We start from the raw sequence: 17,117 nt of genomic DNA on the forward strand, positions 1-17,117 counted from the left end.
GTTGCCTTTAAGGTTACTACACATCCTCGAAAAGTTGATCCATAAATGATACATTAAAGTACACAGGAGAGATATGTTTTACCCACGGAAGTAGTTGAGCGAATATTTAGGCTTGATTTTGATACCAAATAAAGGGACTCGTACCCATTACTTTAAAAGTTTTTTTAAAGTTTCAATGTGTTCAAGTTTGTTGCAAAGTTAAGATAGCACTAAAATCCTAGAAGGGAAATTTTCTGAGTGCCCATGAATTTTTTCAGGTTATACATTTTGGACCCTTGTTCAGGCACTCCATTCCCTGTGCAAATAAGTCTCGAAATCTGATTCTAAATTTTTTCCTATGGTTATCATCATTATACCATTAATGTTACAAAATGCATAACGTATTTATTTTGTCTCCAAGTCATACTTCGTGGTTCTCTTTTCTAGTATAAATAAGGAGAGTAAATCAGAGATCAGATCAGCAGTATTGTAAGAGTAATGTACTAAGAAAGGGTACGTTATAGCGAGGGCAAGAGGTATAAAATTGTGTGCCTCAACAACCATTGCTCTGCATCTGCTCTAATCTCCAAAATTATTGAAGTTTCTCTTGGCTTCCAGGGTCCTAATTAATGATGAATTAAAATACACTGGAGAGAGATGTTATATCCACAGAAATAGCGTTTAATCAAATATTTTGGCGTGATATTCATAAAAAATAAATGGAATCGTCCCCATATTTTTCCCTAATTTCATGAGAGGTTAAACTTTTGTGACAAATTTATGATATTCAGCTCTAAAATCCTAGAAGGGAAATTATTGAGTGCTCATTTACTTTGTCAGGACTTGGATTTTAGACCCTTTATCCAGCACTCCATCCCCTGGGTAAATAACTCTAAATCATTCCCACCTGATTCTTAGTTTCTCTATATAATTTCATGACCAATATTTCAAAGGCACAAAATATTTATTTTGTCGTCAAATTTTAATTCACGGTTCTCTGCCCAAAATATTAATTTAGTAAGTAAGTAATGGGGCCCTTATAGCGAGGGCAAAGGGGAAGCCTACCTCCGCCAGAAGCCAGATCTCGAGGAAAGCCAGCAAATTTCTCAACATCCGATTCGAAGACTTAAATACACCAATTAAGCTGACACCATTCTCCATCCCAACCTGTTTTTCTTTATGTCACGTATTACTCGATGCGGCATTTAATTAAGATATTTATAAGTAAGATAACACATATTTTTGAAGTCCTCTAAAATCTCTAATCTCATGGAATGAATTAAAATCATTAAATGTAATTAAAATTTGAAAAAATCCGCGACCTCTTTAAATAATTTATACTATTCAACATTTTTCGCTGTGCTACAGCATCATCAAGAATGAATGATTTATTTTCTGTGATGATGAAGTTTCACAAGATACAAAAAAATCAGCCACTATCATCACTATTATCATAATAGTCTCCATTTTAGTCAACTCTGAAGACTCAAGCGTGATAGAGTGGAATTTTTCCATATTGAAATAAATACTTGCGATTTTCCACGACTACAAAATTTATTACAACCTAGCAACCTAGGTTTGAATTTTACCACTTGAAGATGATGTAGCAACATTGAATAATAAACAAAGCTATCGCAATGTCCACTAATTTTATTTTGACAATTAAAAACACGTGTTTCGATTGCTATACAATCATCATCAGGTATTGATGATGATACGATATCTTTGTTTATTATTCGACATGCTGTTCCTCAATTCCTCTCCACAAAAAGTTGACTTCATGAGCAGCCTAAGTCGTATTAAATTTTATAATCGTGGTAAAATTCTATGCATTTATTTGAATATCCCATTTTAATCAGTCCCTCGAACAGATTCCAGAAACGGTCGGAGTTGACTAACGGTTTGGGACTGGAGACAATCGTAGTCCTTGGTTGCGGTGCCGAGAATGTAATTTTAGGCGGGAGTGGTCACCGAGATGAATTCGTCCGCGTTAGGAGGCTGCGCGCGCGGTGAATTGGCGTCCTCTGATGCCGCCCCGGGCCTCTATTTCCGGTGGCACGACCGCAAAGCCACCTCCGCGGACACGGGCGCGTCTCCCGCCACCGACCGAGCAAGGCAGTGGACACCCCTTTGTCCGCAGCTATCACGGCGAAATCGTTCATTCCTCGCGACCAGCTCAATTCTAGACCTTGAATACATATATACCTACCTTGCGAGCGTTTGGTGTTCTGGGCAAGAAATAATCAAATTTAAATAAATATTCTTCGGCTGTAACTGGGGTAAATTGGTGATCTCGTACATTTGCGAAAAACTCTAGCTCAATATTAAGTTTTAGCATTTTTATTTTAACAAGTTCAATGTCAGCCTAGACGAATATAAAATAAAATAAAAATAAAATATTGTGCGCTATCGCCTCGATGCCACCCTGGTAGCTAAATCTTGTGTAAGTCACTTTCGACGCTGATGGCTGCATCACTAAGTATTTTGTGGTGCGGTGAAGATAATTGTAAAAAGAATGGTGGAAAGACAAAGGCTTCGTAAGTGATGTGTAGAACAGATGATGAAATACAAAGGAAATGAATTATATAAGTGTGAAAAGGTTAGCTGACCAGAGAATTGTTTGAATATCTCTGTCAAACAAATTATAGCATTGATTACTAACTTGGTATTGACACCTTCCCCGTGTCAATTCAATTCTAGATCAAAGAAATTCATTGGAGAAGATAAAGAAACGTTTATCCTAAAGTGTGAAAGCGATTTGTGAAGCATTCGAGGATACTTGGAAATTTTGCGTAACCATATTTTCTGCTTATCACACACACTTCTCTTTCTCAATTCCTGTACCAAACCTTCGCGAATCCTTCGTGCTTCATGAAACATAATCACAGATACAATAATAATGTATATTCCACAATATTGTCTCAGTCTGACCCAGGTTTCAATTCTGCGCACTATGTAATTCTCAATGAATGGCATTGTGTAGTGTCAAGCCTGGGTCAGACTTATAAAAAATAATTGTAAAACAATATCTGTGATTATTTTAAGCCTGGTTATTTCCCGGTGAACAGTAGTGAAGATTTCTCTGGTCTTGCACCGGGTAAGGTCCTCCATATCTCCGTGGATGGGCGAATTGCTTGTCGAAACCTTGGAAGGAGATATGGAGGACCTTACTAGGTGCAAGACCAGAGAAATTATCACTGCTATCCGTGAATACGTCTCTTGTTACACTGTGACATCATGGCAAAATTAGCAGTGCCGGAAAGCACTTTCCTCAACTTTTTTAGAAGTGAAATATTACTCTGTGTGATTTTTATAACAAGTTATTATTTACATTTATTAGTAATTTTTTTATTGTTTAAGAATGCATAAATTAGAAAAATTGAGGCAAAAAAATTGATAAAAGTGTTATTTGACTATCATGTCTTTTCATGGGCGTACCCAGCGAGGGTCAGGAGGGGGCAGCTAGAAGCAAAAATCGCAAATGTCTATTAGGAAAATAAAATTTTTTCAAGCAAAAAATTAAAAAACTAATGAAGATCTGTTACAGTTTCCTTAAAATTTGGTTTCATTCACCTTTTCCATGCTTAAATCTTACCAATAACTTGAACAACCATGTCTTGCCCCTCCCCCCCTAGTTTTGATCCTGGGTACGCCGTTGTGTCTTTTGTTAATCAGTGCCGGAAAGGCGTTACGGCGCGTTCCGGCACCATGACACCACTGGTACTACACAGTACCACCAAATATCGCCATCCACCCTTAAGTTGGCCGTTGCGTACTTAAGTCTCTGCCTTCGTACCGCCTGACCTACGACCACAGATCCTCCCTTCACTCCATAGCAATCACTCGCGCCAACTACACTTCCGACACCCACACACACACGAGGCAGGCACACCCAGCTTCTGCCTCAACAACATTCGGCCAAGTTCCCGAACAGGCCGCGTGTCCTTGTCATTACCACCCCCTTGACACCGAATACGAGACATCCCCTCCCCCCTCGTCCCCATCGCTTCTCCCAGCGGGGCGGCGTGCCCAAGGGGTGGAAAGAGAAGGGGCGGATGTGTGGACCAAAGGACTGCTCGTAACGAGGGCGGAATTGCACGAAGGCGGGGAAGTAAAGAGCGTGATCGAGTGCGGGGGGAAAAGGGTGGCCGTCGGTCAGGGCGGGTGGGAAAGGCGGGATAAAGGGAAGCGGAGGTTGCTTTGAAGCCAGTGGCAAAGCGAGGGAGGATCTGGGCCCAAAGTATAAAAACACAACAACTTTGCTTCATAAATAAAAATAAAATATCATGAATTTACAAAATATTTTTTTGAAACATTTTTTTTTCGATTATGAAAGTGTTGGAATGAGGTTAAAACCCTCTACTTACAAAAAGTACCCTGTTTTTCAAAGATTTTTCCCCCTGGTTTTGGACCCCCTCCCGAACAAATTCGGGAGGGGGTCCTCGGGGGGGCTACCTCACTGATTGCAGCTAACTCAACAAAGGATAGCCCTGTCTTCAACGTCTGACCTTCGAGGAATGTCAGCAAAGGGTACTACTATTTATCACACCATTTTCAACTCGAAAGCTTTTTTTCGGCGTGAATTAGTAAGACGGAACAACCTCATGGGCCACATCTTGAGACAAGGTGGCCCGGTGAAGACAATATTCGAGGGATAAGTAGATGGAAAGAACGAAAAAGGACGTTTACGTTACTCCCGTATCAATCGTGTTTAACAAATGAAGTGAGTTTGAGCAAGTTGGAAACGTGACAAAGCGTTATTTCATATAAAAATGCCACTTCCACCATCAAAATACTATTTAACGTACGATTTCCTGAAGACCTCGGTTGAAATATACAGAGCGGATATAGAAGGATGTGAAAGAGATGAAATACTTAGGTGTGGAAAGATTAGCTGATACGAGAGCTGAGTGGAGAGCTGCGTCAAACCAATCTACGGATTATTGACCAGCGGCGATGATGAAATATTTTGAACAATGAGGAAAACTTTGTACAATTCTGCAAAATATACTATCCTATGAATTTCTCACGATCTTACTATAGTTGGAATATTTTAGAGAACTTTTTTTCGACAATGCAGTCGAGAAACTGCATTAATATGATAGGAAAAAGTTTTTCCCATGGGAATTACCATTGTTTATGTATTCGATTTCCGCAAAATAATGCCTGATTTCCGCGTTTATCCAGGAACTACAAGCTTAATTTTGGACGATACCTATTAAGGGAAAAGGAGGTTTTCACGCATAACTTACGCCATCAGATATACAAAGACATACATAGGGTGATGATCATAAATTAAAGAGTCAATTGACATTTGACTATAATTTTCAATTGAATTTAATCAAGGCATTTTGAATCTAGCCTATTTGGAATTGAAAATGATTCCTCCCTAAATTCTAAAGTGTAAATTGTTTCTCAGTTGACGTAACTTCTGCATCAAAGGTATTGAACTTATGACGTGAGTTTGAGCAAATTGAAAATGCGAAGAAGCGTCATTTCTTAAAAAAACGCCACTTCCATCGTCAAAATACTACTTTATATATGTTTTCCTGAAATATCTTAAGCTTACAAAGACTTCAAGCACATACCGTTATTTTCAAATTCTTCTACGATCTATATGAAGGGCAGGTGACTGTGAGTGAAGTTTTAACAAGGTAAGGAAAAGGCAACACTCCCTTTATACGGAGAGAGAATGGAAAGGGGGGCGGGTTGGACTCTTAAAGGTTCCAGATCAAGCTCTCTCTCCCCATCCTCCATGGATACTACAACCCCTCACATCCCATTTCCGCTTTCCGCCCTTTAACAACTAGCGTACCCGCCCCCTGCACTTCTAATAGCCTACTATTTGGCGCGGTGTCACAAAAGGATTAATTGGATTGGTGTCGGAAGGGAGAGATGAACTACACTCCGTCGGAAGGGAAGACAACAGAGAGGAAGCTAGGGGTTGGATAGAGTAGAAATAGAATATCAAATTAAATTTATCATTCCGGGACAAGTGTATCCCTTAGGGACCTATATGATTATAAATGCAAATAGTCAAAAACAATACAAGCAATACGAAGGTTTACATGAAACATCGATATCACAGAATGCTACATAATAAATGACAAAATAAAACTAGTAAAAAAATATTTATCAGTAAGGCAAACGTATGAACACACATGAAAAACGTCTGATTTTTTAAACTGTAGCACAATATTCAGTTACCTCAAAATATTTAATTCACATGTTGCAATATTTCATTGTATTTTTTTTAAATTGACTTGGATTTTTAGATTTTTTTTACATCGTCTGACAATTGGCTCCATTCTTCGCAAGGATAAGGAAAGGAAGAATTGGGAAAACATGAAGAAAAGAGATAGATAAACTCAAAGTAGGCAGTGACAATCTTATCTGGGAAAGAGGCTTCGTGAGAAATCTTGGAAAGTATAGTGAGGTAACCGTAAGAGGTGGATGGAGTAATTTGTTTAATCCCAGGAAATTCGAAAAGAGCATTCGAGACACTAAATTTACATCAAAGTGCGCTGGTTTACTACGAGCCAATTTTCCGCACGCACGCATTTGAAGGCTTGTTATTTCGCAGACATTCGAAATTTCACGCTCAGCGCCCATAGCGATTTCAAAGAGATGACAAGTAAGTAAATTAAGAAAAGGTCATACTATTTCACGAATCATTTACCTCTCTGAGAAAAACGTGGATGGAAACACGAAAAAAAAACTATGAAGCACTTGGATAAATACGAGCTTTTGGAAATTCAAAGTATTTGCGATAACTGAATGATTTAAAAATATTTCAAGCCCTTATAAGACAATCAATCAAAATTAGTGTTTTTGAATAGGAACAAGAAAGCTGAGTATAGGCACTATCGTATAAAAAACTTAGCCATAACTGAATGCAGGCATTTACAAGGATTCAACCTGGCTCATAAAGTTTAAATATTATATACTTATATAAACAAATGTAAAAACGAAAAATCTTCAAACTGACAATTCAGCTTCGTTAGTCATGCTTATCTTTAGTAAAAAACGGGTATCGTTGTACTCTGGTGGTTTTTTATCTTTTCAACTTCTCTGCTATAAAATGGGCATTCTTTCTGCTAACGGTAATCTAAAGAAGGTCTACGAAGAAAAATATCCTGTTTCCAAAGTAAGGACTAGGAAACAGTTAAGCGGTGAAAAAAGTAGCAGATAGTATCTCAGGGTACAAAAGAGAACGGGGCTTAAGGGATATTCTATAGGAAGAGTGGAAAAAAGTAAATGATTGCTTTGAGATAAACTGCCGAAGATAAAGATACTAAGGGAAATGACTACCAAAACTAAAGATTAATGAGGATCTCTTGTTGATAAAGAGACTTGAGGGGAAAAAAGGTTCAAAGTAAAATCGAATTGAAACCTACAAATGTTAATGATTCGTATTTCCACTTGAAGCTACTGCAATTTATATTTATGGCTGTGTAGTTATATCTCCAGAGCACATTACTATTCCCCAAAGAGGTCATTTACAGCTTGGTTTCAAGTTCCTGATACCCTCACGTTGAATTTAAGAGACAGCTGCCATTCACTAAAAGCACCATTTTCAGCCAATCCCACTTTGATTGGTATATTTTCGATTATCGATGGTAATTAATTGGTATATTTAAGTCGATTCAAATGGTCAGGCAACTGTGGATTAAAGTCAAAATGACCAAAATCTATACTAATCAATAAATAATGACAAAACATACTTTTGATATTTGAAGACAACCGAAAACCTACGACCATGGGCAATGGAAAACGATCGACGATTGATAGTCGACTTCGATCTTTATAGAGTCCTACAGAGTAAATCGAATAATTTTTGCGATAGAGGGTCAATATTAAAAAGGGTTGAGTCGCATTTCGTACACGCCTATTTTCGACCGCCCCGTCAACAATCAACCTGTTAAGTCACAAATGAGAATCGTAAAGTTGAAGAAGTATCGTGGAAATAAATCATATCATGGAGCCATATAAAATCCACCGGAATTAGCAACAGTATACAGGATTTACAATGATTCAAACTGGCTCATAGAGTATTAAATATTCTACAGATAAACAAAAATAGAAACGAAAAATCTTCAAATTCATAATTAATTTTCGTGTTGTAGAAGCGGACGATGAAGCAAATAGCAAGGAGATAAATCATGATAAAAACTCCAGGGGTAGTAGAAGTAAATGATGATAATAATGGCGGCAATGAGAAAACCACCGAATAGCATAAGAAGATGAGAAGAGTTTGCGGAAAAAAGCGAGCGGAGAAGTATAATACGGCGAGGAGAAGGGTGGAGGACAGGTATAGACGTTGGGAAGGGAGGGAGAGAGAGAAGAGGGCAATAGGAATCGTAGCCGTAATGGAGGAGGGATGAGCCCTTCGGCGTAACCCAATACCCGAGCGGAACACGAAACCCTGGCGCTAGGTGAGCTTTCCGCCCCGTTTACCCGTCTTCCGACGACGGCCTACGTAGAAAGGACTTGGGGAGAGTGGGGGGATGTTAGGAGATGTACCATGGGATGAGGGCGCAGATTGGCGCGGAGGGGTGGAAACAGTGGTGATGCAAAATACTTACAACTCAGGGTAAATACAGCCGAGTGACTAGCGACTCAAGGAATATTTTATTGTAGGAAGTGAAGGAATAAAACTTTGCCCTTTCCATTTGGTGATTTATTCTTCCCGACCGTGGTATCGTTAAAGCGTAACATTTTCAGGGTGAGGAGTATAGGAAATTTGAGAACTACTTATCCTATCTTGAAAATATTATGCTGTAACGAAACCATTGTCGGACAAAATAAGTCACCAAGTTAAGAAAAGCTTTTATTCCTTCAACTCCTACGAAAAACAATTACCCCGCTACTATTTCTTATATTACAGAATATTTTATTTTCATTTTAAATAAAATGGTACGCATTCAGCAAGAATGTCAATTTAAAGTGCACTCATAACAATAATTGAAACAAAGAAGGTAACTACAATTGCAAATTAAAGATTGACAAAACGAAACAAAAGATTACAAAATGATTACGGTGGCCATAATCTCGGTATTGAGCGATTTATATAATCATTTTCTATTTAATGAGATGATTTCAAGTCTGTACAATTTTTAGTCGATAGCAAAAACGGATCAGTGTCAATCGGGAGAGAATTTATTAGGACCGAAAGTCGGCAGAAGAGAGAGCGCATGGTCAATAATATCCAAGGCATTGGCATGTTGAGTAGGGAATCCGAACGGGTGTGGCGGGAAAGTACTACAATGTTGAATAAAGAAACAGTATCAGAACTTTCAAAGTGGAAATAAAGGGCATTGTAAATGAATTTTATGTTTTCTTGAAGTTGGGAGACGGAGAGACTGGGAAGGGAGTGAACATACCACAGAGTAGTTACTATCATTTGTTTGGTTTTTAAATTCAAATCCTTGTAACCAATATAAGAATATAATTAACATAACCCAGTGTATGAAACTGGGTATTTGCGTGTCATACCTAATTTATGATGGAAAAGCCTCTACAAATGGTGCGACATGACGAAAATCTCAGAGTTCAGCAGGTGAGAAGCTCCAAACAGCCAAACGTAATTCACAAAAAAAATCATGGTTGACCACCGTGAAATTGTAAATATATTACCATTCTATCCAGTAATACTTTAGAAAATCCTCTTTCGAAGCCAGTTCCACAAAGGATATGAAAACAGTACTCCTCGATACCTTAATTACTTAGCAAAAATTGTACAAAAACGGTAAGCGTATTATTATTTATGTTGGCTGTATGCTTTATTTTTCTTCTTATTCTTTCCATTATAATTTTACGAATGAGATACATTAAATGGATACAAGATGGACGTTTATTTTTTGTTTATTTTTTAGTCTTTGGACATTACTAAACACAATACTTCTGTTTCATTTCAGTATCTCGCGCGTTGAAGTCTCTCGTCACTCGTACTCGAAGGAACACGGACCGTAAGTTTTTTACCATTTTTTCCAACTTCCCAAGTAACATATGCATTATTATTTTCTTAAGTACTTAATATGAATTCTTAGAATACTGAATTCAATAGAGTATCATATTCAAGGTGACTTGAATCGAAATTGGTTGAGATTGCTATGGGAAACTGAAAAAATTACGAAAAAATCACAATAACCGCTCAATGAAGAACATAATGGAAGTGGTATGCAATAAAAAATAAATAAGACTATGGATTCCACGTATATCGCTACCATACGTTTTGAAGTGAACTGAGGGAATTGTAAAGGACAAACCAGCTTAAGCCTTCGGCAATCAATCGGAGACAGAAAAGAAATGTTTGCATCCCACAAAATAATAAAATTATGCGACACCTTCAAGCGTACTTTCAGTGGCATTGTCAGAAAGAGAACAAAAATGTACCTTCTACCACGTAAAATGCAAGCAGTGTTTTTGACGACTGTAACATTGAAGGGAGTATAGAACATACGTGGTTGCTAGTATCTACGTTTGATAAATTTATTAAATAAGAAAAATAAATATATAATCCAAAAATTTTAAATATCGGTGGCAAACAACTAAATTTTAAATCCAATAATATCAATGAGTACATTTACGGTTCACTTAAAGAGCTTAATATGAGCAAAATACATTTATACTACGTACTCGCTCGTAAGCTTTTTGGAGTGTAGAGATTTTTATGTTCTGAACGCTTCCTTTTTTAATCAAGGCGGGCAGATGTATCGGAAGGGACAAATTTTAAAACCCACTCGACCACAAAGGAGGGCACGCTACCCTTGTCCGGAAGATTTTTCTTTTCGATTACGCTAGAGCTGCTGCAAAGAATCGGCCGCCCTCTTGTCAAATTAGCCTTACAATACTAGATGAACAGATTGATTTCCTCATGATGCCGTTACAACCAATGTAAGTTTCAAATCTTATCGATATATGAATCGACGTAGCTTACGGAAAGAAAGTATCAATGGAATCAGCTGTCTATGAATGAAAAAGCATGAACGATGCAATCTTATCCCTGTTCATCAGATATTATGCTATTATTGAAGAAAGAGGCATGCAGCATCATTTTTAAACACGAAAATGATATAGCATAAGCACAATTATTTACAAGGACTTGCCACCCCAATCGTTAATCAAATTCTTGGACTTACCTTTCCAGATCAGACTATGCGCTACTAAAATATTTTCTTTCTGTATGATTCTACATTACATTTTGAAATATTGGTAATGCAAACTATCAAGCCAACTGTTCCTTTAGTAAGCGCTAACGCTCCAAGGAAAATACAAAAAGTCATTGTGTGAAAAATCCACTGACAAAAACCTGCTCAAGGCGAATGATTTTTTCTCTGTGGAGTTTTCGAACAATTTGTACATTGCTGGTGACTCCCGTAAAAGTTATCACTGCGGCTAGTCCCGGTATACCTAAATCAACAAAACTTCATCCCCAGAGAGCAAATGAATGCTACTACAGTAGATTCGAGCACATATCTATTTGAAAACATATTGATCCACCGCTGAAAATGCTAGAAATAAGTCTTTTTAAGGTGTTTCAATTTTTTATTCCATTCTGTACCGGAAAAAAACTTTCCGTGGAATAACCGCGTGTACCACGGATTGAAAAAATCCTCCTTTCGTAGCAATGTAGAGCATTGACACCAAGAAGAAGATTTTCGCGAAACAACAGGGCAAATAATTTTGGCAGCAGGAGTATTTTCATTTTTCCTATAAGTCTATTGTGAGGTAAAGCTTCTCTCCAGACCAGAACGCCTGAACATTAATTTGAATTTCGTTACTTCCCGAAGAATTTCATTCGATGACACTCGCGTACTTGACGCGACATTTTTTGTGTGATTTGGGTGAAATAGCCTGTAAAACTGCCGCGCGTGATACTGGATATACTCGAGGACATTCCCCACTCAGTGTCACGAGTCGGTCACGCAACGGCGTATCCAATATGTCTCCCTCGAGGCGACACGTCAGAGCAAGTGACAGACACGCTTCCCGCGTCCACGAGGACATACCACCGTCCACGTGAGAGATGCTTAAACACGCACGACCGAAAGGCGTGCTGGAGAAATCTCAGCAATCAGGTTTCAACTGCGATAAAAAAGCAAAGAAAAACTAAGGGAGGGCGAGCCAATTCCTATATGGCAACAAATCGGCCTCTAAATCTGGTTTTCCATCGATAAGACGGAGATTTATATTTATTTAGCAATCTAAATTAGCAGGATGAATATTCGAGCCTTTCTCTCAGCGCACTGCAGCGTCGGGATGCCCTGTTAACACCATGGTTTTGGAGATCAATGTAGTTCCCACATTTTTAACTGAATGTTATCCTTAGTTATAAATCGTTAGATGTATACTTTTTTAAGGATGCCCAATGCGTATGCAGCGATTATTCTGCGTAAAATATGAAAATAAACTTCACCTTTATGGAAAATATGAATATTACAGGAGAGATAATTTACACTGCACTTTTCTTTACTCCTACAAATTGATCGTAAATATTATACCATTGTTATTCATAATAATTCACTTACCATGGCCAGCTTTGATCACCATAAGTATTTTTATCTGAGGAATGTAGGAAATTATGCAGTGAGGCATATAAAACATTTTTTGAGTGGCATCTTAGTATCGGCAAGCTCGTCTGTCATTGACTACATAATCCCACCAGATAAAGCAAATTAAAAGTTCTGATAATCAGTATGTCATGGTGCCAGAAGGCGCCGGAACGCCGTTCCGGCACTGGTTAATAAGAAACATAATAGTCAAATAACACCAATCAATTTTGGTGCCTCAAAGTATCTAATATATATATTCGTAACCAAAACAAAAAATTTAATAGAATTTAAATTAAAACTAGTAATAAAAAGCACTGAGTAATATTTCACTTCTAAAAAATGTTAAGGATAGGGTGTTCCGGCACTGCTAATTTTGCCATGACGTCACTGCTGATAATTCGTAATTGAAGAAGAAAGGGTGGGTGAGCCAAACCCTACAAGACACCTATTCTACTAAAAAAAGTAGAATTGGTGTCTTGTAGGTCTAAATAAAGTTTGCCATCGATAAGACGGAGATATATATTTATTTAAATTCTGAATTAGTATGGGGAACATTGAGAATGGTAGCAAGGCATAGAACGAGAGTGAGGTATGGGCGATGACTGCAGCGTAGAAATCAAAGTAGCAAACTTTCGAAATATGGTGTTATAGAAGAAGAAATAATGAAGATCAAATGGATTGTGTGATTTTGTCTTTGTATCCAGGATCTTCCATTTAGCAGGTCAATACCCAGGGGTGCCGACTTATAAAAAATATTAGGGGGGCCCAAACCGGGGACCTTGCCCCGGTAAATTTTATAAGTAGTGAATTTTAAGTTTTTTAAGCATTTTAGAAGAGTCATATGATCAACATTAGAACCCTGATCACTCGAATCTCGATATCTGGACACTCCGGAGAAAATCGACAAGCCTGACACATTTTTTCCTCACATCTGTAACGAATTTTTGGGGGGGCTCGGGCCCCCTCAGGTCCCATGGAGTCGGCGCCACTGTCAATACCCTTCCGCTTCGCTTACTAAACAACCTGAAGGAGCAATTATCACATCACGAGTGACCATTGTGATCGCTCGGTTACAATCGAGGAAAATCGGCAGCATTCGCATCTGCAACTTCCTCGATGAGAGCGCAAGTCTCTAATTGGGCAAGAGAGACCTATCTAAGCAAGAGAAAGATGACGGCGGGGACCAGGCAAAAGTTTTGATGAGGCGAACTGTAGCGAGGTTCGACGATTTAGTTATTACGAGAAATGGAGGAAGTGAATCAATGAGGTATTACATAAAAAAGTCTTTGAATGACGTGTTAATATCAGCAAGTGTGTCGTCATCAATGAATAAATATAGCAGATTAAAAGACCTGATAATTCGAAATCCAAACCAGTCTTCATATCCACGCTTTTCTCTTTAGCAGGTCTCCTTTTCCGCGCACTAAATAGCCTGAAGAAGCAATTATCTCATCACGAGTACCATTGAGATCGCTCTGTTAGAATCGAGGCAAATCGGCAGCGTTCACATCTGCAAACTCCCCGGAGAGAGCGCAGGGCAAACCTGTAACCGGGCAAGAGAAAGACCTATCTAAGCACGAGAAAGATGACGGCGCGGACCGGGCAAAAGGTTTGATGAAGCGAACTCTAGAGCGGTCCGACGTTGAAAGGACCAGCGCCGTGGGCAGGAGAAGGCTGTCGACGGACGAGAGTAGGAGGCAACGGCGGAAGGGATATATAGGCGGCAGTAGGAGGAGATTTTCCAGTCGGTGGACGGGGTGGAGAGATGTTGAAAAGGCCCCGTGATACCCGATATCTGCCCGGAAAACACAAAAGCGGAGTGAAATTGAGACGCGCGGCGGGAGACTTGACCCAGGTTGAAAGCGGGTCGGGCGCTTGAGGGAGTGTTGCGTGTGTTCTGTGATGTGGTGCGTCTGTCTGTCCTTCCCTGACGCTCTGCTAAACGGGGTTGGAGGCCGTACCCAAAGACCGGGATCTATTTCGTCGGAGATTTTTAGAAAGAGAGGAGGGTGGGCGGGTGGTCTTACTTAGTAAAATGTGATGTAAAAAAAATAGGCAGCCAGTCGCGGGACTTACGATAGATGGGGAGCTTCAAGCTGCTAAATTTTGGTCCAGGGATCGAATACGTGGACATGTTCAGGTTTGATTTTGTCCGATGCAATTTGTGTCTCATTATTCAGCATATTCGTATGCAAATACATTGTGTTTGCTTCACATAATCGAAGTTACGAAAGAGAGGAGCTTCATGCGGCTAAGTTTTGGTCCAGGGATCGCTTCCTATTATTTTTTTATTGCCTGAATCGAAAGATTATTACTCCTGGAGTACACATTTCACGCTTTTAGATATTTAAATGACGATATCTATTTTTCGCGATTAAATGAAAAGTGAAAATTTTCAAGCGCGCGAAAACGCGACGCGTAAGTATGAATGCCGGGATATCTCTCCGTGTGACGTATTTCTCGTTCCCGCTGCCGCCCTGTGAGGTGACCTTGAGGCGAGTTGAGCGCTGATACGACGCAGGCTGCTAGCGGGTAGCTGAGTACCCTGCTGGCTGGTAGCGCTTGGCTTAAATAAGGGTAATTAATACCTTATCAAATGAAGAAAACTTTCCGACCTTAGCCAGTTTTAATAAGTGATTACAAGTGATTATAAGTGAGACAAGTTTCCCTGAGCTCTGCGCCTCATGCATGCATTGGTAACCTCAGACAATGTATAACTCCTATCTTCTCGTATAGAAACTAGGTCCCTGTGACGTCACGTGGAGTGGCATCGCATGGGCGCCAATCTGGCCCTTTTCAAATGATGATAAAAATGGACCATAGCCATTCGTCTAAACCGGTATTTCTAAAACGAAATAATTTGTATATTATGAATACAGTAATGGTGGGTAACGAATCGCAATCAATGCCTTTCGTTTTCTTTGATGAAGGAAACTACCCTATTCGTTAGACTACTCTTGATTATAAAGTTTTCGATAAGAACTCGTATTCGTAAGAACTGCCGCATGAGCGACGAGGTCTTATGTTGGAAGTGGTCCTGCAGTAAAAATCGTTGTTCATAAAAAAACGCTCACAGTAGGAAGAGGAATGGTATGAGTGTCTACACAATTCAGCCAACCCTCCTCCCTCCACAAGGGCTTGGTGGTACGGGGATCATCAACCCACTCCACCTCCCCCACTAAAAAAAAACTTCCACCGCCATTATCAAACTCATCTGCTTTCGTGCCGCGACCACCGCAAAACTTCTCCATTACCGGTCGAATGGGGTCTCCCGTCAAACGGTGTCGCACAAGGAGGAGATGGTCCCCCATCCCACAAACACTCACCCAAAGCTATGCTCCGGTCCGTTTTCACTGCTTTTTCGGCACTGCACGCGATCCTTGGCTACAGGCCGTTTTACGGCATCTCATTGCGCAATCTGACGTATGTACGAAGTTGTAATCAAAATTGCGTCGCGTGAATTGCTAGAACACATGCGAGAATGTGTATATGCGAGACGGCAAAAGAGTCCCTGCTCTAATTACAAACTCGCATTCTCACAACATGTTTTAAGTTCTAACCTTCGCAATGACGTACACCGTATAAAGCTGTCTTATATATATTTACGTGGAGCTGTATTTTACCTGGGTAATTTTCACTCATTACAAATGCCCTGGGTATATAGTCATGTATCCAAAATTATTACATTCTTCTAATATTTACAGCACACACAACTATCTTTGCACATAATAGATTTACCCATTTGATCAGAGGGTATTATGCAGCACTTTCACTGAACCAGAGGAAAAATTCCCCGAATTTCCAACGTCATTCAAAACCCCATCAAAATTTTCAATGAAGTTCTTTGAGTTCGATGGGCGTTCACTAAATTGCTGCTGTGTAAAAAAAGGCTGGCTCTGAACAGAGCAATCGAGGAGAAACATGCTAAAGAACAAAATGTTGACAGCACACAACATTGATGTCACCTTCTCAACATGGTATTTTACGCCCTGCCTAATAGAAAGCGATGAGAGGTAAAAGCAAAATTAGAGCATATAGGAGAGAAACCTTCCACACATGCTGAACTATACTTTATTTAAAAGAATAATAATAATAACAACAATGTATATTTATTCCTCTCACACGCAATAAGTATATACCCTTTAGAAAAGCAGTGGAATGGGAAAAGTGTGAAAATCTTTCGTTTTAAAGTTTTCCACTACCTTACTACTAGTGACATAACTCTAGGGGGGGGGGGTGAGGGGGATAGATCCCCCCTCCTAAAGCCTCAGAGAAAAAAAATATTATAAAACTATTGCGTAGCTTTGATGCTCAGAGGCGCCGACTTAAAAAAAATATTGGGGGGGCCCATATCGGAGGTCTTGCTCCGGGAAGAGGTTAAATTCAGTGTGTATCTCAGCACCGAAACACTATCATGATTCATACCACTTGTTTTAAGTTAACCTGCGCACTACCTTATGGTTTTTTTTAACACATTGTTGAATTTATTTTAAAAGGTAACTATCGTCAAGCATGGGAAATAAAAAATACCAATATATTTTTGTGATTTCACAAAGCATGATATAACTAAACTCGCACGCTCCG

General features: G+C 39.2%; 1 protein-coding gene across 1 annotated transcript in view; it reads left to right on the forward strand.

The window, feature by feature from the left end:
- The window catches only part of LOC124158152 (protein Optix-like), a 266,045-nt gene that overhangs the window by 167,494 nt on the left and 81,434 nt on the right, over positions 1 to 17,117 (forward strand). Inside the window, exon 5 of the mRNA XM_046533336.1 lies at positions 9,897 to 9,947. Within this exon, the coding sequence (XP_046389292.1) occupies positions 9,897 to 9,947 (51 nt within the window). The remainder of the gene's footprint in view (positions 1 to 9,896; positions 9,948 to 17,117) is intronic.

Source organism: Ischnura elegans, chromosome 4 (assembly GCF_921293095.1).
Source record: "Ischnura elegans chromosome 4, ioIscEleg1.1, whole genome shotgun sequence".
NCBI classification, from domain to species: Eukaryota; Metazoa; Arthropoda; class Insecta; order Odonata; family Coenagrionidae; genus Ischnura; species Ischnura elegans.